Below are 23,842 nucleotides of genomic sequence, written 5' to 3' on the forward strand. Positions count from 1 at the left end.
GTTCTTAATAGCATTTTCTTTTCTCTAGCTCACTTTATTGTAAGAATACAGGACATAATGCATATAACGTGCAAAATACATGGTAATTGACTTTATGTTATCTGTAAGGCCTCCTGTCAATAGGAGGCTAGGAGCAGTTAAGTTTTGGGGAGTCAAAAATTATATGCAGACTTTTGACTTCACAGGGGTCAGCGCTCCTAACCCCTGCATTGTTCAAGAGTCAACTATAAATTATGTCCCATGCTTTAAGTTCCATCTTTCTACGTCTTTGCATTTCTTTTTTCTTTTTCCTTTTTTTCTCATTTATTTTTTAATTTAAATTCAATTAATTAACATATAGTGTATTATCAGTTTCAGAGGTAGGGTTCAGTGATTCATCAGTTGCATGTAACACCCAGTGCTTATTCCATCACATGCCTTCCTTAATGCCCATCACCCTGTTACCCCAGCCCCATCTACGTTTTGGTGTGTAAGGTGTATCCCTGTAAACAGCTCATAGCAGGCAAATCGTCTGCACCTAGAAACCCCTGCTGAGCTTTCCTTTGAGAACTTGGGGGATTTTTTTTTTTCTCCTCCACACTTGGTGCCACAGGAACGTCCTCAGCATTTTCTCTTGCTGTGCAGCTTCAGAAGCTGACAAATGTCTCAACGGGCCAACTGGGTGTCTGCACCTTCCCAGTCCCCAATATTATTACTCCGGCCCCAACCAACCAAAAAGTCGTGCTGAGTTCTTCGTCCCGCAGAAGCAGCCCTCTTCTGGGCTTTCTCAGACTCTCACTCAGCCCAAATTGCGAAGTGTCTCCTGGGAAAGACTCATCTCAGCAAGCCAGGGTCAACTCTCTTCCTTGCAGGACGTTCGGTTCTGTCTCCCGTGGCATCTGTCCCTACTGGATCTTTTCTGTCTCCCAAGCACTGGGGGATTCCTCTGCTTTTCTAAAGTTTTGGCTTCACTCTTCAGCTTCTTGCCCACATGCCTTCAGAATTCAGCAGATGTCTCCAGGAAACACCAGCCATGTGTGTGAGGCCCTCAGTTTTATATTTCATGGCTCCCTGGTGCTGCCAAAAGCCCTGTTGGCTTCTCTGGGGACCCCACCCACCCACCCATCCCCACCTCCCCCCACTCCCACTAACCCCCACCCCAACAGCAGCCCAAGTGCTTGCCCCCAGGTGAGGCAGGGGATTCCCAGCTGCCTTCTGAAAGGTTCTGTCTTCCCTGAACTTCCAACTCTCTCCAATCCTCCTTGTTTCCAAAGCTCCCCAGTGCTTTTATACACGGGATTTAAAAATGTGTTCACCTTTTCTAGTTGGTTCTCAGCAGGAACGTTAGTCAGCTGAGGCCTACTCCATCCTCCCTAGAGGTGGAGGGAGAACTATACTGATTTTTTTTTTAACCTGCAATGTTCATAAAGTTTTAAAAACTTAATGAGGTAAAATTGACACATGATAAACTTCACATATTAAGGTTGTGTGTGTGTCTATATATTTCAGATATAGATACACCTGAAAACAAGACCATAATCAAGATAATAAATGCATTCATCACCCACAAAAGTTTCCTCAGACCCCTGTGTGACCCCTGTGTGACCTTACTCGCCTACCCCTCTCCACCTCTCCCCTTGCCTCAGGCAACCATTAATCGGCTTTCTGTCACTATGGATTAGTTTGCATTTTCTAGAGTTTTCTATAAATGGAATATCGAAGAGTTTGTGCTCTTTCTTGTCTGGCTCTTGTCACTCAGGATTCATTCTTCCACGTTGTTGTGTGTATCAACAGTTCATTGCTTTTTCTTGCTGAGTAGTAGTTCATTAGGTGTGGCTAATCCAAGCTTATTTATCCATTCACCTGCTCATTGGCATTTGGGTTGTGTCCAGTTTTTGACCATTATAAATAAAGTCTCTATGAACATTCTTATAAAAATATTTATATGGGGGAGCCTGGGTGGCTCAGTCGGTTGGGCGTCTGCCTTCGGCCTCAGGTCATGATCCCAGATCCTGGGATCGAGCCCCTCGTCGGGGTCCCTGCTTATGGGGAAGCTTGCTTTTCCCTCTCCCTCTGCCCACACCCCCTACCTCCTGTGCTCTCTCTCACTCTGCTGTCTCTCTCTCTCAAATAAATATATAAATAAATATTTATATGGACATATGTTTTTATTTCTTTGGGGTAAGTACCTAGGAGTAGAATTGACTAGCTCATAAGGTAGATGAGTGTTTAACTTTTTAAGAAATGTCAACTAATTTTCCAAAGCTGCTGTACCATTTTACAATCCGGCTGGCGGCAGATGAGATTTTCACTTACATCCTTGCCAACACTTACAATCATCAGTCTTTTCAGTTTGAGAAATTCTAATACATGTGGTGGTGGTGTGGTTTTAGTTTGCATTTCCTTAATGACTGATAATGTTGAGTATTTTTTTTAAACATGCTTATTTTCCATTCACCTATCTTAGTTGGTTGAGGATCTTTCGCCCATTTAAAAAAATTGGTTGTTTGTTTTCTTAATATTTAGGCTTGAGAGTTCTTTATGTATTCTGGATACAAGCCCTTTATTAGATATGGGATTTGAAAATATTTTTTCCCCACTTTGTAGCTTGTCTTTTCACTTTCTTAGCAATGTCTTTTGCAAAGTAAACATTCTTAATTGTGATGAAATCCAGCTTATCATTTTTTTCTTTCGTGGATCCTGCTTTTGGCATTGTATCAAAAAAATGTTCGTCTAATCCAAAGGTCACAAAGATTTTCTCTTATGTTTTCTTCTAGAAATTTTTGTTTCGTCTCAGATTTTATGTTTAGATTTGTGATCATTTTGAGTTGATTTTTGTATATGGTATGAGATATGGATCCAAGTTCTTTTTCTGTTTGTTTTTTTTGCATGTGGCTAGTCAATTATTTCATGACCATGTGCTGAACATTAATTTTTTTAAGTTAAACCAGTCTTGCTTCTCTAGAATAAACTTGGTTGTATTTTAAAATTCTGTTTGCTTGTAATTTGTTTAGGATTTTCAAATTCATGTTCATGAATCAGATTGGTGTGTAATTATCCTTTCTCATGATGTTTTTTGTGAGATAATCAAGGTTATTATAGTCCCCTAAGGGAAATTGGGAAGTGGCTCCTTTTTTCCTATTCTCTGTAAAAGTATATATTGACTAGTATTATTTATTGTTCAAATATTTGGTAGAACTCACCAATGAAACCATTGGATCCACAGTGTTCCTTATGGTATGGTTTAATTTAATGTTTACATAGTTATGGGATTATTTCATGGAGACCCCAATCCTGACCCTGACTAATAGAGTGTAATCTCTGATCACAGTGCAATTCAGCTAGAAATTGACAATAAAAATATTACTATAAAATGTATAGGTGTTTAGAAATTAAGAGATACATTTTTTTAAAGAGATACACTTCTGAATAACCTATGGGTCAAATTGAAGTCATAATGGAAATTTTAAAATTTTTAAAAAATTTCTTCTTGGACATTTTAAAAATATTTTGAATTAAATGACAATGAAACTACTATGTAGTAAAATTTCTCTGATTTAACTAAGGCCATACCTAAAGGGAGAATTTGTAATAAAACAGAAGAAGGGCTGAAAAATGTATAAATACTCATATCAAAAAGTTAGAAAAAGAATAAAAGACTAGAACCCAAAAAATAACAAGAGGGTATTATAAAGATAGTAATAGAAATTAATGAAATGGAAGCAAAGATATAATATAGATGATCAAGAAAGCCATCTGTGAAAAGACTAACAGCATCATAAACCCTTGGAAGACTGTTTTAAAAAAGACACAAATAACTAATATCAAGTTATTTATCAAGTTATTAAAAGAAACATCACTACAGTCCTACAGATTTCAAAAGAATCCTAAAATGATAGTATGAACTTGCTTATGCCAATACATTTGAAATTTTAATAGACGAAATGGACAAATTAAAAGTAAATAATAACTAGTAATTAATTATACCTAAAAATTTGGTGAGTTTTATAATCATGAAAGAAATAGAACCCATTATTTAAAACTTTCTAAAACAATAGGCCAAGCCAAGGTAGCTTTACCAAAGGATTCTAACAAACATCTAAGAAAGGTCCAATGCCAATCTTCTTCACATTCTTCTGGAATAAAGAGAGATAATATCCTAATTGGTTAAGGAAATTATAAATTATGAATAATGGTCCCGTGACCATTGTAATGAGGATTCTAGCTCTGTGTATATGTCTTCCTTGCTTGCTCTGTGTGTGTGCGTGTGTGTGTGTGTGTGTTTGTACTAATTTGTATCTCTTTTTTTCTACTTGCATCTTGTTACATAGAAGCATGACATTGTTATTGTATGGAATTCTAAATACCTATACGAGGGCCTGTGTGGGTACTGAACTGTCCGATGGATAGACTGTGCTCATTATTTACCGATTACCTCTCAGCTCCAAGTCCCCCTTCTAAACTCTGCTCCGTGGTGCTGACTCTGGTTCCCTAGGAACTACTTGTCCCAGACCCCCTTGCCAATTGGCTTCTTGTTAGGTTTGCTGGTAGGAACAGTTAAGAAGGCGCTGCTTGGAACTAGTTAACTAGTTAACTGGAATGCAGTTAGAAGGGAGAAGGGCGCTCCTCCTATTGTCCAGTTTTTATTGGCTGCAGCTGACAGCCTGGCCCTACGGCTCAGAACCAGCTTCAGCCGAGCCCCTCCGAAATGCCAGCAAGAACCAAGTGGTGCCCCTCGGAGAAACAGAGCACCAGCCCTCTGCCTCTTTCACCTCTCTAACCCCTTGCGCTGACACATTGGGCCTCAATAAATATGTTTTGATCACATCAACACAAAGGGCATCATTCTTGGAGATCAGTCAAAACTGCAGATTAAATCGAAGCTCTGCCATTTACAAGATGGGTGACTTTGACCTATATTTTGGAAACAGAGCTAGGACTCTTTCTGTGTCGAGTGCTTCAAAATGGACCTCATTTAATTCTTACAGTATACCTCAGAGGAAGGCATTCTTACAGCTAAGACAGTGGCGGCTCAGAGAGCTGAAGAAGTTCCCCCCGGCTGCATAGCTCATGAGTGGTGAGCTGTGACTCCAGCATGCCCTCCCCCCCACCCCGGGGCTCCAGAAACCACGCTCTGTGCATTTCACCTAGCTCCCCACGAGCCTCTCTGTCTCCTTGTCTGCACACTGATGAAATGGAATTCATGGCTTGTATGAAATGATGTGAAATATCACAGACGAAATTATGTAATTTTGAATCCATTCTTTTTTCTTTTTTAAATCAATAACTTGCAGGTCCATACTTTAACCTTAGTAGTAAATCCCAAGCAATGCCCTACCTGTGGGCTTGGCCTTCCTGTGCCCTTCCTTGTTGGCCACCTGCATGGTCCACTGAGTTGCCCTGTGCCATCTGACCCACAGCCCTCTAATCTACCTGACCTCAGGGTGGCTGTCTTTTGATGCCTAAGGGCTCAGATTCTTCTGCCTCTGAAAAGGGTGACTCCATTGGGTCCAGGTTAAGGGCTCCTACTCCAGAGTGTGTTGGATACAAAGCCCAACAGAATCCAGACCCTTAAGTGGTATTTACAGCCTGCAGTGAGAAGCATTGACTTCTGTCTTCTTTTTTTAATTTAATTTTATTTATTTGAGAGAGAGAGTGAGGGCAAGAGGCGGGAGGGTCAGAGGGAGAAGCAGACTCCCCACTGAGCCAGGATCATGACCTGAGCTGAAGGAAGCCGCTTAACCCACTGAGCCACCCAGGTGCCCTTGATTTCTGTCTTCTAAGATCAAGTTCATGTCCTAGGATCTCAGTGTAAATGTTACAAAGCCCTTCCTTCCCTTTCCCCTTCCCCTCAAAGCAGCATCAAAAGGCCCGGGGCAAAGAGACTTTGAGCCCCAATCCAGCCGCCTCTGTGAGGGGCAGGGGGTGCATGGAGTCCACTCTGCGTCCGCCCCACGAGGTCTCCACCGCGTCTGCTTCAGCCATGGGGTTGGTGAGGAAGAAGCCCAGGGATGCAGCCCAGGGGGTCCTGTCTATCGCTAGGTTTGTTCTCGGATGGATGTCATTGCTATAAAAACAAAGGGTGCCCGTGGAGGACCAGTGATTTCACATGGCAAAGCACATCTGGTAGCAGCGAGTTCCAGGGAACCTGTCCACCACCCACCGACACCAAGGAGAACAGAACGTGTGAGATGTTACCCAGCGCGGAAGAATGGCCGGCCAAGGGTCCCAAGTGCTTTTGTCCCAAATCCCAGATGAATGGCTTGGGCATCCACGGCATCTGCCCAGGGACAGACATCTTCCCAGAGCAGCTCTGGTTGAGACTTTCATTTATCTCTTTCTCTCTGTGGCCTATTCTCTCTCTTGAAAAGCCTATGGATTTTGTCATCCCTCCCCCACGCCCCCCCCGCCCCCGCCCCGGGCCTTGCCCTTCTCCTGAACAGGAGCTTGAGGGCCACCTGGTGGAAGGTTTTATTTGCAAGGACAAAGGAGAGTGACAGCCTGGCAAGGGCCTTTTTTAAAGCAACAGGTTGGGGGGTGCGGGAGCACCCAGAGAGCAGCCGGGAGGTGGGGGGGGGGCAGGGGCAGGTCTCTGCCTCGCTGGGACCCGGGACAGATTTTCCTCAGCAACTGCCTGACTTTCTCGGCCCCAGGAGGCTTTGCTCACCCTGAGAAAGGCTGAGTTACTTCTTTGCTCACAGCAACCAGGGCTGGATGGGGGCTGTTCCCAGGGACCCAGGGATGCCAGCAGGAAAGTCTCTGGGGATATATGGCTATCCCTGGGGGAAGCGGGGGAACGAGCCAAGAAAACTGCCAGAGTCAGCGGGATTTCAGAGCCAAGCCTTGAAGGGAAGGTGTGGGGTTTCCGGTTCAGATTTCAAGTGGGAAAGCTTCAGCCCACTTTGTATGGATCCTGTGTTCTGCCAGGGCCTCTGCGGCTGTGGCAAGGAGCCTGAGTCCTTTACCCAAAGGTGGAGGAAGGTGCCCGGATGGGACTGAGTATCACCTGGTCGCACTGGGCAAGTCCCTTCTTCTAGATGGACTTAGGTTTTCTCATTTAAAAATGGACCCCTCCAGTAATCCTCACTAATGGCCTGTTTGTTTTTCTAACACCAGGGACAGAAAGTAAAGCTCCACAAAAATCATCTTATTGAAGGGGTTAGTGGAAGATGGAAGATAAGGCATCGCCTTCCCCAGAGTCAGCAGACAGTGGGTGGAAACAGCCCCCCCATAGAGTTGGTAAGAACCCCCAGACCTCCTCACGGCTTTCTTTGGTTTCCCCCTTCTGCAATTCCAGAATGTATGGGGGTTTCCAATAGAAGATCAAACCTAGTGGCACAAAATATTCCTAAGTGGTTGCGGATTGAGTAAAATGTAAGAAAAATGCCCAGCTTATACTATTTAAAATATATATTGGTGGGCCCCAATTATCCTCTCTTTTTCCAAAGGAGCACATCCACAATCAGGTAGATGCAAAGGGTTCCATATGAGAAACTTGAACCAGATTCCCCTTCCCTTTCAAGACATTCCACATGAAAAAAGGAGGGACTAACCTTCTTCAGGGCCCTGCTAGAGCCAAACGTTATCCCATGGCCCCTGGTCTGTGTCACCCTGAACAGGAAGGCTCCCCCACCCCGCCGCGCCAGTTTCTTGGGATGAGCCAGAACCTAATAAGACTGGAAGTTCTGAGGCTGTAGTTAATATCTGAAATTATAACCTCCCACTAACATGTATAAAGATAATCTTTCAGAAATCTAACTTGACTGTAAAGCTTCCAGATCAGCAGAAGGGAAACACATCTGCGCAGGTACTGCAAAATATCCCTACAGAAAAGATAGAAGCGAGGGGAGAATTAAAATCTGAAAATAAGAGAGAACTTAGAACAAATATAAGTGTTATGTCAATAAAGAGGAATGGAATAAACTTATTACGAGAGAAGACTTCCAGACAAGATGGAGTCAGCATACTTCTCCCTATTCTGTCCACTAAGTACAGTTAAAAACCCTGGATATTATACCTCAAGCAAGCATGAGAAGACCTCGAAAGGTGGAGGAAAAGAAGGCACACTAGCTAGGGGCCGCAGGACCCAAGGAACAACCCAGTGGCGACTTCGTTGGGTTTTCCTTCTGCCCCATAAATCCAGGACTGAGTGCTGGAGAAGCTAGCAAACCATCAATGTCCATGGGCACAGACAGCCCTCTAAGAACCCTGTTCTCTCGGCCAAGAGACTAGGAAAGGGAGCTTAGCAAAACAGAGAACATTTACAACTCTTCTATCCTGACACTGTGGGGAAAACTATGGCTTCACCTTTACTTCTGTCAGCAAAGATCAGGGAGAAGTCTAGACTTTCAGCAGCTGTAACAAGGCATCCTGGCCCCCTCCCTATGCTGGGCTGGTGTCACTGAAGGCCGAGTGAGGAGCTGGGACATTCACTACCCTCCGATGATAATGAGAACGCGTACCCCGCTCTGCAGGGTCAGTGGAAACCACATGGGGAAGCCATGAGGTGTCCGATGAGCCAGGGCTCCGTCAGTGTATCAGCTTCTGTCTGGTGGGAAGCCTGAGAAAATAGAGTGAAATACCTAACAAGCAAAAACCCAAAAAAGGATGAACGTAGCCTCAGGGACCTGTGGAAGTATAATAAATGAGTTAACATCTGTGTCGTTGGACTCCGGGATGAAAAGGAAAAAAAGGAGAGGGGCTGGAAAAGTATTCAAATAAATAATGACTGAAAATCTTTTTGAACTGATAAAAAACGGAGACATAAATTATGTATTCATTTTCCACCAGATTCTTTTGCAAAACAGTAAGATAGTAAGAGGAAGCTACATTGTTGCAAATACCACTTCACTTTCACTGCTTTATAGTATCCCGTAATATAAATATACTACAATTGGCTTATCCATTCTAGTCTTGGAGGGTATTTGGGGACTGCCCTGTTTAGGTTATTACGATCATTGCTGATGGGAACATTCACGTGCATTCTTCTGGTGTTCATGCACATGCCTTTTAGATACGCACCTAGGAGTAACACTGCTAGATTATAATATGTGCGTGCATCCAATTTTAGGAAATGATGACAAATGTTTTCAAAGCGACTCTAACTACAGCCGTTCAGCAGCACATGATTCCTGATGGTTCTATGTGGTTCTATGTATGAAACTGAGCACCTTCTCCTATGTTTATTGGACCATACAGTATTGTGTAAAGCATCTGGTTAAGTGCTTTGCTGATTTTTTTTTTAAATTGGGGTGTCAGGGTTTTTTTGTAGGAGCTCTTTATATGTTTTGGATTTGAGCCCTTTGTCAGTTTTAATTGTTGCAGATATTTCTGTGGCTTGTCTTTTCACTCTCTTAATGGAGTCTGTTGAGAAATAGAACTTCTTTATTATCATTTAATCTGATTTGTTACTATTTTCCTTGAAGCATAATACTTTATGTTTTCAGAGCTTTCTGCTTATCTTAAGGTCATGAAGATGGATGTCCTCTTATGTTTCCCTCTGGAAGCTTTATTTATTTTACCTTTCACATTTAGATCTACAAAAAAACCTGAAATTTATTTTGTGTGTGATGTTAAGTAGAGATCAAGTTTCATTTTTATCCTTAAAGACAGCCAACTGCCCCTAGATGCATGAGTTTGTTCCTGGACTTTATATAATTTTATTGTTCTATTTGTCTATCTTTGTACCAATTTCACACTGCTTTACTATCTTTTTGTAATAAGTCCTGTATTTAGTAAAATGAGTTCTTCTGCTTTGTTCTTTTAAAGATTGTCTTGGCCAGTCTCGTTCCTTGATATTTCTGTATAAATTCACACGCACACACACAACGTGTGGGGATTTTTGCATTTACATTTGTGATAAGAGTTTTTATTTCTTTTTTTCAAGCCTTGTAATTTTTATTTCTTGAAATATTACATTGGGCAGGATGAAAAATACAATGTTGAATATATTCAGGATGACGTGTATCATTAAAAATAACGGACATCACTGTCTCCGTGATAATCCCTGTGGGGAAAGCTTTTGGTATTTGGCCATTACTGCATTATCTGATACCGGCTTTATGCTTTCTGAAGATGCTATTTATCAGATTAAGGCAGTCTCTTCCTACTTTTCTGTGGGGTTGTTTGTTTTGTTTTTTGTTTGTTTGTTTTTGATGAACAGATGTTGAACTTTATCTAAAGCTTTTGAAGACATGGCTTTTTCCTTTATTCTTTTAAAATGGTGAATAACTATGATTTTCAAACAGTAAATCAACTGCAAGTTCCTGAAATAAACCTAACTTGTTTGTCATACACTCTCTTCTTTACGTATTGCTGAATTCAGTTTGCTCGTGTCGAGGAATTTTGCCCCTATGTTCACAAATGACTTAGCCAATAACTGTTGGGTTTTTGCCTCTTAATATTCTTGTCAGATTTTAATATCGAGATTATGCAGGCCTTCAAAAACAAGTGTGGAAAGTGTTCCTTTTGCTTCTACAAAAGTTTGTGTCATACTTGGGTTAATTCTTCCTTAAATATTGGAAGAATTCACTGGATGGGCCATCTGGGCCTAGAGATTTGTTTTTTTGTGGGATGGAGGAGTGCATTTTGAAATTTCAGATTTTATGTAGTCTTTTATACAGAAGACTATTTAAATATCTACTTCTTTTTGTGCCCATTTTGACAAGTGTTATTTTTCTAGGAACTTATATATTTTATTCAAACCTTCAGATTTATTGACATAAAGTTGCTCATAATAGTCTCTTACCTGTTGAATGTCTACTTGATCTACAGTCACAGTGAAAGTGTGGTCAAGACAGTACCTTTAGGATCAGTCCCTTTTCTTGGCATTTCAACACTGCTTTGTGCCACGGGGCCCAGATGCCATGACCCAGGTTAGACTCCAGCCCACAGCGGTCTGTCTACACTGCGCCCAGCCAAGAGGCTCACCCCAGTCAGGTCGGAATAACAACCCTAATGTCCTAACTTGGCTCTGTCCTTCTCACTCTTCCTGCTGATTCCCAGCAGGGCATTTCTAGAGGCCTGGCAAATCTTTTCTTCCACTTCCTGGTGAGACCAGTAATGATCTCTAAGAAGCCAAGCAGTGTGGGTGCTGAATCTGTTTCGCCACCACGTGTTTCGGATTCTGTCTTTGTTTTATGGTAAGTCATTACCATCATACTAACATGGGTGGCACAGTGGACTGTATTCTTATAAAGTCATCTGGCATAATATGAGCCCTTGTTTCTGGTAGGAAGAGAGGTTACCTTTGAAATTGACCACAGGAGCCCTAAAGGATGCTACAAAAATGCGTATCTACCTCTCCAGAGGTAGTTCAGTGCTTCCAACTGTATCACAGATCGCTGAAGTTGGCATATCAATGTTCCCTTCCACATTTAAATAAGAAAAAGAGAACTGGAGGATAGAGCAGCCAATACACAGGTTTGTTTTGTTTTGTTTTGTTTTTTTACCTTAAGCGAGAAGATATTTGGTACAGAGACAAGACGAAAATAAATCAAGGGAAAAACAGTCTGTTAACTGGAAACCTAAAAAATAATGTCTCAATTGGCTTTTCTTCCACCAAAAATAATTATAATAATATAATATTAATAATAACTCAAGAGCTATGTCCTAAAGTGAGTGGAGGCCTTTTCGATTTATAACATAACATTATACATATAATGCATATGTTATTCTACTCATAACAGCAAATACCATGCAGAGAAAACTTGATATATGTTTTTCTGTTGTTCTAGCGATTCCTCAAAAAGAGATTTTTGACGAGGAAAGAATTCTGAAGGGTTTTTGCTTTGGTCTGGGTTTACTCTGAAGGTTCTAAAAACATCTTTTTCTTAAAAAAACAAAAACAAAAACAAAGCCAAAAACGCAGACACCTTCGTTGTGCAGCCCTTCCTGCTCTGGCAGCTGCAGCCCACATCTGGTGGGGCCCATGTGGGTGCCTTTACTAGGCATGCCCACAGCGCTGGCTCCCCTTGGGCTTTATAATATGGGCCCCAGAGCAAAACAGGATAAAGGTGCAGAATGTGGCTCAAGAATCTGAGAGATCCGGGGTGGTGTTTGCATATTCTGCTCAGGCTCCACCCCGACGAGGCTCTGCGGCTCCTGAAGGCTCTGAGGTCTGCCCTGCACTCTGGGCTCAGACGTGCCCCCTTTGGGGGCCGCCAGCCAGCGGGCTACTGACCTGCCAGCCCCCTATCCGAATCTGTCTTCCCAGAGAGGTCGGAAGCCCCAGGAACCATCATTGACTAATGCTTGTCCTTGGACATTTCTCAGGGGTGTTAGTCTTCTGTTTTGTTCTGTTTTACTCTTATGAGGTCTGATTGCGTTGGATAGCAGAGGTGAAGTAAGGTAGCATCCTCTTTCTGTTTCCAAGATTTCCCTTTGGTCAGGAGCTCGCATGCACGTCTTGCCCCAAAGGTTCAGGTTTTCTGGGAAATAATAGCTCGGTGAGCAGCCTGCCCTGGGTCTGACTCCCCCAGACTGGCCCCCAGATGGATCTTGGTGCTGGCTGGGCAGCTCTGCTGGCCCGAAGGAGGGGCTCAGGGCAGCGGAAGGCAAGTTCCCTCTTAGAGAAGAAGCAAGGGAGAGGCCAGCAAAAGACAAGAAGGAATGGGGCCCAGTCTTGCTTCCCTTGGCTGGAGGGGGGGGAGAGGGGGCCGGGGGGGGGCCGTAGGGGGCTGGGGGCAGAGAATTTGGGGGAATTTGAGAATCACCCTTGGGGAGCTAACAAACAGTTACCAAATAAAATGGAAACAGCCTTCTGGATATTTGCATTTCCAGATATCTCCAGACACACTTAAAAGGAATTTTTTAAGATTGCGCTTTTTGTTCAGGCCCATTCAGTGCCAGGTTTAACCAGGTTTCTCTCTCCCAAACAGAGCCGGAATCATAGTAAGAAGAGGGCCAGGTCCCTGTCACCCCACAGTGGACAGTATATACTTTCACTTCTATTATCTCATTTGATCCTTACTCCAACTCTGGGAGGTAGGCAAGGCAAATATGATTCCCATCGGAGAGATGAAGCACCAAGGCTTGGAAGGTTTAAAGAAGTGCCCACGGCAGGGAGTGGCCAGTGAGCCCTGGAAGCCTGGTCCCCTGGCTTGCTCCTTCCGCCACTGCTGCATTGCCTCCTCAAACTCATGGTTTTTGGGAGGGACTCAGCTGCTCTCTGTGGCTGAACACACCTGAAAAAGTGGGTTACCTAGCACTTCTCAAGCCATCCCGAGGGTGAGCAAGGTGGCAAGGTGAAACGGCCTACAACCAAGTGAGCTCTTGGAAAAAGCACATGTCTCACATGCATAAATGAACATAACTGAACTAAAATGGTTCTCTGGAGAAATCTTTGAAATCTTTGACCAGTCGGAGTCCTAACTGCAGTAAAATCCATAGGGGTGCTATATTTAACGTTTTAACACAAGTTAACAACATTTTGTTAAATACATCTTAGGAGGGGGGAAGGTGGTGGTTAAAAAGAGCGAAGGGCAGAATCGGGGGTCCCTGTGGCTCCTGTAGGCCACAGGCATGGAGTGGGAAGCAGCTCTGGCTTCCGGCAGGCCTCATAGCACACTGTGCACCTGGAGCTGTGTGGGCTTCAAGCTAATGGCCATGTTGACCGTTGGGAATAAGGTCCCTGTTGGCCCCGAGGCCATTCTTCAAACAGTCTCTCTCTTTGCCTTTGGTGATTTCTTCATTCTCCTCCTCCTCTTCTTCTTCATACTCATCTTCATCCTCACTCCTCACATCCTGGATATTCTAGAGAAAGGAAAGAATGGGCTGTGAGTGACAACCTTCCAGAAAGAGTCTTGAGTGAATAAGAAAACCCAAATCCCAAACTCAGAAAGAAAACCCAATTTTCAAAACCCAAATGTTCACCAGGGTAGAACATATCATGGGTCACAAAATAAATCCTAACAAACTTAAAAAATTGAAATTATGCAAAGTATGTTTCAGATCATAATGGAATTAATCTAGAAATCAATATAAAAAACAGGAAAATCTCCAAACAGTTGGAACTTAAACAACACACGTTTGACAATGGATCAAAGAGTAAGTCACAAGGGTTATTAGAAAATATTTTGTACTAAAATGAAAATACAGTATATTGAAATTTGTCAAATGTAGCTAAAATAGTGCTTATAAGGAAATTTATAGCATTAAATGTTTATATTAGAAAAGAAGAAAAGTCTCAAATAATTTGAGCTTCCACCTTAAGAAACTAGACAAAAGAAAAGCAAAATAAACCCAAAGCGAGCAAAAGGAAAGAAAAAATAAAGAAATCAATGAAATTGAAACAGAAAAAACAATAGAGAAAAGCAATAAAACCAAAAGCTGGTTCTTTGAAAAGATCCATAAAATTGATAAGTCACTAGCAAAATTGACAAAGAAAAAGAAAGAGAAGGCACAACTTGCCAGAAAATAAAAAGGAGAAATAGACTATGGATAGTACAGATATTATAAAAACAACAGAATACAATGAACAATATTATGCATATATATTTGACAACTTAGATGAAATGGACCAATTCCTCAAAAACTACAGACTGCCAAAACTCACCCAAGATGGCATAGGTAACCTAAATAGTCATAGAACTGTGAAAAAAATTAAATTAGCTAAAAATCTGAGAAAGAATATCATCAGGCCCAGAAGTTTTCACTGACAAATTCTATGAAACATATAAAGAAGAAATAACACCAAACTTCCACAATCTCTTCCATTGGATGGAAGAGGGAATACTTCCCAGTTTATTCCAGAATTACCCTGATACCAAGGTCAGAAAAAGACAATATAAGAAAAAAACAACTATAGACCAATATCTCTAATGAGTATATACATTAAAAAACCTCAACAAAATAGCTCAAATCAAAACCAGCAACGTATAAAAATAATAATACATCACAATGAAGTGGGATTAATCTCAGAAATGAAAGGCTGGTTCAATATTTAGAAATCAATGAATGTAATCCATCCTACCAATAATCTAAAGAAAGAAAAACATATAATTATATCAGTTAATGCCAAAAAATCATATGACAAAATTTTATATCCACTCATGATTAAAAAAAATGCAGCATCTTAAGAAGAAATAGAAGCTAACATCATACTTACTGATGAATGACTGAATGTTTTCCCCCTAAGATTAGGAACAAAGCAAGAATATCTACTTTCACCACTCCTATACAACATTGTATTGGAAGTCCTAGTCAATGTAATAAGGCAAGAAAAAGAAATAGAAGTCATACAGATTGGAAAGAAAGAAATAAAAGTATCCCTATTTGAAGATGACATGATTATCTATGTAGAAAATCCCAAAGAATCTACTGAAAGCTCCTAGAATTCATAAGTGAGGTTAGCACAAAGTTGCATGATACAAGGTCAACATACAAAATCACACACACACACACACACACACAATCTTGATTTCTAAACACTAATATAGTAAGCTGAATAAGTGGCCTCAAAGATAGTAGGTTCTAATCCCTAAAACTTGTGAAAGTTACTTTATATGGTAAAGTTTTTACAGATATGATTAAGTTAAGGATCTTGAGAAGATTATCCTGCATAATCCAGGTATGCCCTAAGGCCATCCCAAGTGTCTTTTTTAAGATATGCAATAGGAGATTCCACACAGGAGAGAGGCAATGTGAAGATGGAGGTAGAGACTGGAGTAATATGGTTACGAGTAAGGAATGCCCGCAGGCACCAGAAGTTGGAAGAGGCAAAAAACAGACTCCCCCTACAGCCTCTGGAGGGAACACAGCCCTGCCACATCTTGATTTCAGCTCAGGTCTGATTGTAGACTTCTGGCCTCCAGAACTGTGAGAGAATAAATTTGTTGTTTTAAGCCACCAAGTTTGTGGTATTTTGTTACAGCAGCCACAGGAAACTAACATGACTAGCAATGTCTGATTAAAAACTGAAATTTAAATTTAATTTAATTGTAAGATTTACAATAGTTTCAAAAAATAAAATACTTAGGTATAAATCTAAGAAATCACGTATAGGATCTGCATGTAAAACCTACAAAACTCTGATGAAAGATTTAAATAATTGGGGACACATACTATGTTCATGGATCCGAAGGTTAAACATAATAAAAATGTTAATTATTGCCAGACTGATCTACAGATTCCACACAATATCAATGAAAATCTCAGCAAGATTTCTTGTACAGAGAGACAAGCAGATTCTAAAATTTGTATGTATAGGCAAAGAAACTAGAATAGCTAAATCAATTCTGAAAAAGAAGAATAAAATCAGAGGACTCCAACTACCCAATTTTAAACTTACTATAAAGTTACAGTAATCAAAAGTGGGTGGTATTAGCAAAGGGACAGGCACATAGATCAACAGAACAGAATAGGGAATCTAGAAATAAACCCACACCAATATGGCCAATTGAGTTTTGACAAAGGTGCAAAAGCAATTCAATGGAGAAAAAATAGTGTTTTCAACAAATGGTGTTGGAACAGCTAGAAATCCATAGGCAAAAAAGTAACTTTGACCTAAGTGTCATACCTTATACAAAGCCAACTCAAAATGGATCATAGATCTAAATGCAAAATACAAGACTAAAGCTTTTCTTCGAAGAAAACCCATAACCTTGGGTTGGGTGAGGAGTTCCGAGATGTGGCACAAAAAACAAACTCTGTTAAAAAAAAAAAAACTAATAAACTGGATTTCATCAAAATGTAACTTTTGTCCTATAAAAGACACTATTCAGAGAATAAAAAGACAAGCTGCAAACTAGGGGATAATACTCGCCAACCCCACGGCTGACACGTATGCATAAAAAAGAATTGTCAAAACTCAACAATAAGAAAAAAACAAACCAATTGAAATATGGGCAAAATATATTAAAATAAGCATTCCCTCAAAGAGGATATAGGATGTCAAATAAGCATATGAAAAGATGTTCAACATCAACAGCCATTAGGAAAATGCAAAAAGCCACAATGAGATACAACTATAATCCCATTAGGATAACTAAAATTAAAAATACGGACACTATCAAGTGCTGACAAGGATGCAGAGTGACTGGAAGGAACTCGTACACGTTGCTGATGGAAATGCAAAGTGGTACAGACGGTTGGAAAATAGTTTGACAGTTGCTTATAAAGTAAAACATACATTTACTGTATATGTCAGCAATCCCACTTCTGAGAACCTACCCTAGAGAAATGAACATTATGTTCACACAAAACAAATGTTTATAACATCTCTATTCATAATTGTCAAAACTGGAAGCAACCCAAATGTTTTTCAATCAGTAAACGGATAAACAGCAGTACATCTGTACAATGAGATACTACCTACCAGTAAAAATGAACAAAGTGTTGACATTTATAAGAAGCTGGATGAATCTCAAAGGCATTATGCTGAGTGGAAAAAAAATTAGTTTTCAAAGGATACCTACCATATGACATACTAATGTCATTTACATGCTTTTCTTGAAAAGACAACCCAGGAACGAGGGTGAAGGAAGGGGTGGTTTGGGGTGATGGACTCATCCCATATCCTGATTATGGTGATGGCTCCATAAATCTATACCTGTGTTAAACTTCATAGAACTTTACACCAGTGGGAAAAAAGTCAATTTTACTGATGATGTTTAAAAATCAAACTTGAAAGTATTCCTTTTCAGAAAGCAAGTAGTATGGTTTTCCCAATGAGCGCTTGCTAAGTAAAGTCTTACTCGTGTAGGACTTTTGGTTGTCAAGATATTTTTACTGTTGGTGATTAGGACGTTTTCTATTTTCTTTATGCAGGGACTCCTTCAAGGACAGTTCTTAATGAAGAGGTCTAGGTTCCTCCTCTTCTCTAATGGTGTTCTCAAAGGAATTCTGGGAGGAAAACTCCCAGAAGAATGATATCGCCCCTAAGGAAGGGAGACGAAATGGCTACGGGTCAGGCTTCATTGCAAAAGATAAAAGGTGGTATGGATTACTAGAACAATACTGAGTACTCAGGCTCTGGGCAAGGCCACTGTGGAACAGGACCCCACACCCTTGAAACCAGTTCACAAACATCTCTATTAAGCCCAGACTAGAAAAGAAAAAAAAAAAAAAAACGGAAGATGGAGACCGGTTCCTGACACAGCATCTTTCAGGCTGCCAGCCAGAGCCACCTGAGGTACTCTTTCCTTCTGTGCCTTACAGATAAACCTGACAACCTCCAGGTGTATGTAACCAAATACGTCCTCTGTGTACAATCTAAAGGCAAACACGGCTTTTGAAAAAACCCAATGTACACACGTGCTGCTGCATTAATCACAGAAATGTATCATCATGGGCTCTTCTCTGTACAATCTGGTCTTTTCCACAACAACACTGCAAGGGTCTCAAAATAAACAAGGCCCATGGTAAACGCTGAGGAATAAACTTGGTGTCTCATCAGTTAAAGATGCAATGGAGAAAGGCAGATGGGGTCTTTCAGGGAGCAGCCTTGTTTGGCTGACGATTGCTTTCATGGGCCGTGCCCCCTGGGTCTCCTTTTTCTTCTTCCAAAGATTTTTGTAGGGAACAAGGAGGAAATCTGAGTCAGAACAAAGAAATGAATTTCCCTCCAGAAAAACAGACCAGCATCTACTGGCCCATTTCTCCAGGACTTAAGGAGCAGCTTCAACTGAGACATAAAGTGGTCCTCGAGGATGCTCCCCATCACCCCAGGCCACATCTCCAGCACCCTCACCTCTAGAAAAGGGTCCTGGACCATATGGAGCCTTCTGGTAATTAATGGCATCTAATGGTCACAAGGGTTGGGGAGCATTACTGACTTTCAGTAAGCCGTGGCTAGGGATGCCCGCCATCCTACAACGTGCATGACATCCAAGTGTCCTGCCAGACCTTGGTGTAAGTGAAACCCCGTTTATGATCATCCAAGCCCAGCGCCTAATGCCATTTTACATTCAAGCACAGTAATTCTTGCCTGGTTTTAATAGAGTCTCAATTTTCCAGGAATGCAGCTATGTATACAATTCAAAGGAAGGCTATACTTTGTTTTGTTCAGAGCTTCGCTATTTCAGAAAGCCATGTCACCGATGACAGACAACACCAGCGGTGACAGTTGAGTCCCCAGTACAACATGCCATGCGTCAGTCTGTGCTTACAGCTGCCGCAGTCACATCGAGTCTTCGCGTGAACAAGCACAGCACCTGTTGACCTCGGTACGCTCTTGAGTGATGTCTAGCACACATATTACATGTGAAATGCAGATTTTATCTGAAATGCCTTTCATTATATTTCTTCTCTACTACAGTTGCAGCATTCTATTGTTTTTTTTTTTTAAGATTTTTTATTTATTTATTTGAGAGAGAGAGAGCATGAGCAGGGAAGAGGGGCAGAGGGAGAGGGAGAAGCAGACTCCCTGCTGAGCGGGGAGCCCGATGCAGGGCTCGATCCCAGGATCCTGGGATCATGACCTGAGCTGAAGGCAGACGCGTAACCGACTGAGCCACTCAGGCGCCCCCATTCTATTGCTTTTTGAAATTATGATTATAGGTGAGTTATATTACCTGGGAATTTAATTTCAGGCTAGTGAAGGGGGTATGGGTCCAATAGGATTGAGAACCACGGCCCTAGATGATGAATCCAACTCAGAAAGGACTTTTGGATAGTAAGAGTTTGTTAGATGGATGTATAGGTGGTTACACATTATGTAAGCTTAAATAATATAAACTGGAAATTGCATGGTATTCAAATATTGATAAAACCTCATATTCAATTTTATCTTGTATATGCCATCTATAATAAAACCATAACAGCAATGAAAACCTTAAAGGGAGTTTTTTTTCTCACTGCTCTAAAAATCCTCTATGCTCCACCTATTCACCCCTCCCTCTCTCCCAACTCCTGGTGACCACTGATATTTTTACTGTCTCATAGCTTTGTCTTCTCCAGAATGTCATATAGTTGGAATCACAGAGTTATGTAGTCTTTTAAGATGGGCTTCTCTCACTTAGTTATACGCATTAAGTTTCCTCCATGTCTTTTCATGGCTTACGAGCTCATTTCTTTTTATTGCTAAAGAATATTCCGTTGTCTGGAGGTACCACAGTTTATCGGTACATTCGCCTACTTGGAGGACATCTTGGCTGCTTCCAAGTTTTGGCAACTGTGGATAAAGCTGCTGTAGACACTCATGCTATAAATGTCCACATGCTGGGTGCTAGACTAAGCAGTTAGGATGAACGATAACATTCCCTCCTCACGGTAACCTGAGGACATTGGAACCACTCTCTTTACTGTACAATAGAGAAAACAAGTCTCAGAGCTCAGCGTCACAAAGCCACACAGCTAAGAAAGGCAGACAGGATGAGAACCCCACTCTAAGCTTAGAAGCTGAACCACAGTGCTCTACAGACCCCTGCTGGAGTCATTTGCACAAACCCTTGAGACAGGGACACCCAGGAGGCAGACCCTGGGCTCTGTTTGAGGTCAGCTGTCCGTATAAGAAAGCTGCCTTTCCCCTCCTATTGAGCAGAGCACCAGCTCTCTCATCATACCTCCTTACTCTGTTCTGACTCTGCCCTTGGTACCAGCAGGACTGACTTTGAAGCATAAAATTTGAATAATGAAAAGCATCCCTAATTAGTTATTTTTACTATGTGAGACAAACACTGACATGTTTTATTCTGTTCCATGTCAATTACAACAATGATGGTCGAGACCTTGGAAGCTGATGGCGGATGTGTTACTGGTCTGCCACGCACAGTTTGAAACCTGCTGGCTTTGGGTACGCCAGAAAAATGAGGCTTTCCCACATAGCCGAAATCAGGCAAGGTTAAGATAGGAGCTTTAATCCATGTTCCGCAGGGCACCTTTTCACAGCTGCAAGTCTTTCCCCGTAACGACAACACTTCACAGACATGAGAAACAAGTCAAGTTTGCTCTAGTGGAACAAGGAACTAAACACTTGCTAAAGGTCAAGCCAGCGTATTTTCTGGAACACTACCTGTCTGCTTTGATGGAGTGCCAAGACTTTGCTGATACAGCAGTAGCGAGTCCCTCTCTTGGAATCAGCCACTTTCTTTCCCTGCACTGCCCTTCCCTTTCGCTGTCCTCTGCACACCAGACCCGCTCCTTCCCCCACTTTTAGTTGTCACTGGGCTAGTAGAACTTGTCTCATGCAAATGTTGACCCAGAACCCTCCTACAAATCATTAAAGGCCCAAGAAAATGCAAGCATAAAGAAGGATCCAGAACCTTCTTTGAAGAATGAATTGGATCTGGGCTTCAGCAGCCAAAGGGCTGTAGCTACTGGGTTCAGTCCTCACACTTGTCCAAGCATACGGCAGCTCACCTGCTCACCATGATCTGTCCAACTGGGCGTCCCCTCGGTGAGGGTTTCAGCAGTTGCCATTACAGAGGGTACATTAATATTTGATAACTTTAGATAACATTCTTCTAGAATTAGCAAAGATATCTAGTATGCAACTGAACTTTTTCCAGAGATGACCGGGGCCCTCTAGAACACGTTATTAACAATATTATTCATTCCATGATTGAAGTGGATGGATATAATTTTTGCAAAGCCCCTTCTCATCCGGCAACAACCTTTGCTTACACAAAATCATGGTGAAAAGAATGAAGAACAAGTTATCCATGTAGGAGAGACCTTGTCGCTAGTTGTAACAGGGCTTTGGAGCCCCCACATCACTAAAAGGGATCAATATTGGCAAAGGTCATCTGCCTGGCACTCCAAGATGGCAGAGAACATGTGTGGTCAGAGGAGGGGTTGAAATCATAGTCACTGTGAAGGGAGATTGGCAGTCAGTCTAAAGTCGTCCCATACACAAGGAGAAATTGGGACATTGGGACCAAACCAACCTTCTTCAATTAAAGTCATGCTGATGTCAAAATACCCCTTTGAAGGACAGATTCTTGGAGTGAGGTCACAGAGCTGAACTGACTCACGTTCAGAGACTCAAGCATCCGAGTACTGGAATACCCCCAAAGCAATGGACACCCTTCTAGCCTCTGCTATTTCTCCTTTCCTTTCGGGGAGCTCATGAAAAAAAAATGCTTGAACCTGTAATATCACATGGTAATTCGCTTTGGGTGGGGTCATATCTCTTGGACACAGAATACCAGGACCAAGACCACAGCCCCAGCACCCTATCATCCTGAGTGCAAGTCAAAGTAGTACCTAGTCTCTTACGTTTGGTGGGGTTTGGATGCAAGTTGCTGAAAACATGCCTTAAGATTGGCTTATTCACGATTCCCAATTTTTGTGACTGGTCTGCATACACAGGTTTCCTCTTGAATTTCAGACCCAGACTCAAAAGTTGCTTTTGAAACTACTCCAACTCACCAGTGTAAACTAGAATACTGATGACCTTTGAACAAATGTGGGTTGGGGGCACTGACCCCCTGCACAGTCAAAACTCCATGTATAACTTCGGATCAGCCAAAAACTTAACTACTAACAGTCTACTGTTGACTAGAAACATTATCAAGAACATAAACAGTTGACTAACACGTATTTTATTTGTTCTATGTATCATATACTGTATTCTTACAATAAAGTAAGGTAGAGAAAAGGAAGTATTACTAAGAAAATCATAAGGAAGAGAAAATACAATTACAAAACCGTGCCGTTCAAACCTGTATTGTACAAGGGTCAACCGTATGCTCTATTTTCCATGGATGGCTTTTTTTCATTTTACTTGCTGCCATCAATCTATCTAATTTCCTTAATTCAAAATGAATTCATTTTGCTAGGGCTTACAGGCTTTTAAAAATGAGCTTCTAAGAGAAGAAGCCAGTGTCAGGGCTAGGTGGATGCTAGAGAGTGTCTTGTCAAAAATGTTCATTTTCCAGGTGAAATAAAAGCTACAGGAATTCATCCCACCCCAGCTGAGTGACACAGCTTAGTGGCCGCAGAGCTTAGATCACCCTGCATGGCTCTTGATAAAAATGCATGGTTTTCGCCCTCACACCAGCAGCTCACTCCACATTTTACTATGCCTTTCACCAGAGACCCTTTCCAGCACCCTCCACTGGATAACGATAATACCTTCCTGGGAAAACTCCAGGCTCCCAAGAAACTGCCATATAAAAACCCAGCTCACCTTGCTCAGCAACAGGAACCCTGGAGTTGGATCAGCTCAACTCCCACAGTCACCTCCATGAGGCAGGATGCTTATTTTTTTGATCTTGAGATACCAAAGAATGATCTGGATTTCCACTTAGCAGTCTTGTACAACCACCACACAGGGACATTCAAGAACAAAAGTGAGATACTCTTACACCAGGAGACCACCCAGGATACTCATGGAATCATCAAGACCCAATTCCCTGCCACTTTCCATCACTTCCCAAGCTAACATCAGACACTGGATCAACCCTAAAGAGTCTATCCCCAGCATCCAGGGATCCATAGTGTCCCCTCACACTGCAGCCACCAATGGATGCAACTCCCAAAATAATGGTGGCTTCTTCTCTACCTAATGTTGACAGGCCCCTGGACTAATTAATCATGGTGGAACATCCTGCTGCCCACCTCTATTAAATAGAATTGTGCTGGGGAAAAAAATGCATGGTTTTCTTTCATATTCTCTGTATTACCCAAAAATTAATTAAAAATGTACCAGACTCTGTGGTAATCATCAAATTGTGATGGATGCAGAAAATGATTTGATTTCATACATGTAATTTGCTTTCGGGGTTAAATCCATTAAAATTAGTGCATTCTCAAAATTGCTACATATTGCGTTCTTTGGAAATGGCCTTAGATGCTATGGCTGGAAATTTAACAACTCTAACAAGGCAAAGATGCAAAATTATTTTGAAAGAAAAAACCAAAACACCCACTAGGATTTAGGTAAGCAACACTTAAGAAATAACCATGGTAAAGCAGAGGATTA

At 41.6% G+C, this 23,842-nt stretch overlaps 1 protein-coding gene and 1 pseudogene across 4 annotated transcripts in view; one reads left to right on the top strand and one right to left on the bottom strand.

Annotated features, from left to right (window-relative positions):
- Window positions 1-13,351: 13,351 nt before the first annotated feature.
- Window positions 13,352-23,842, bottom strand: part of CERS3 (ceramide synthase 3) — a 100,403-nt gene continuing 89,912 nt past the window's right edge. For all 4 annotated transcript variants that reach the window (XM_078078958.1, XM_036091862.2, XM_078078957.1 and 1 more), the window contains one exon: window positions 13,352-13,731. In XM_078078958.1, the coding sequence (XP_077935084.1) occupies window positions 13,576-13,731 (156 nt within the window). In that variant the 3' untranslated portion in view covers window positions 13,352-13,575. The remainder of the gene's footprint in view (window positions 13,732-23,842) is intronic.
- On the top strand, window positions 22,940-23,426 carry LOC118535553 (cilia- and flagella-associated protein 276-like; annotated as a pseudogene).

The sequence above is a fragment of the Halichoerus grypus genome, chromosome 8 (genome assembly GCF_964656455.1).
Source record: "Halichoerus grypus chromosome 8, mHalGry1.hap1.1, whole genome shotgun sequence".
Taxonomy (NCBI): domain Eukaryota; kingdom Metazoa; phylum Chordata; class Mammalia; order Carnivora; family Phocidae; genus Halichoerus; species Halichoerus grypus.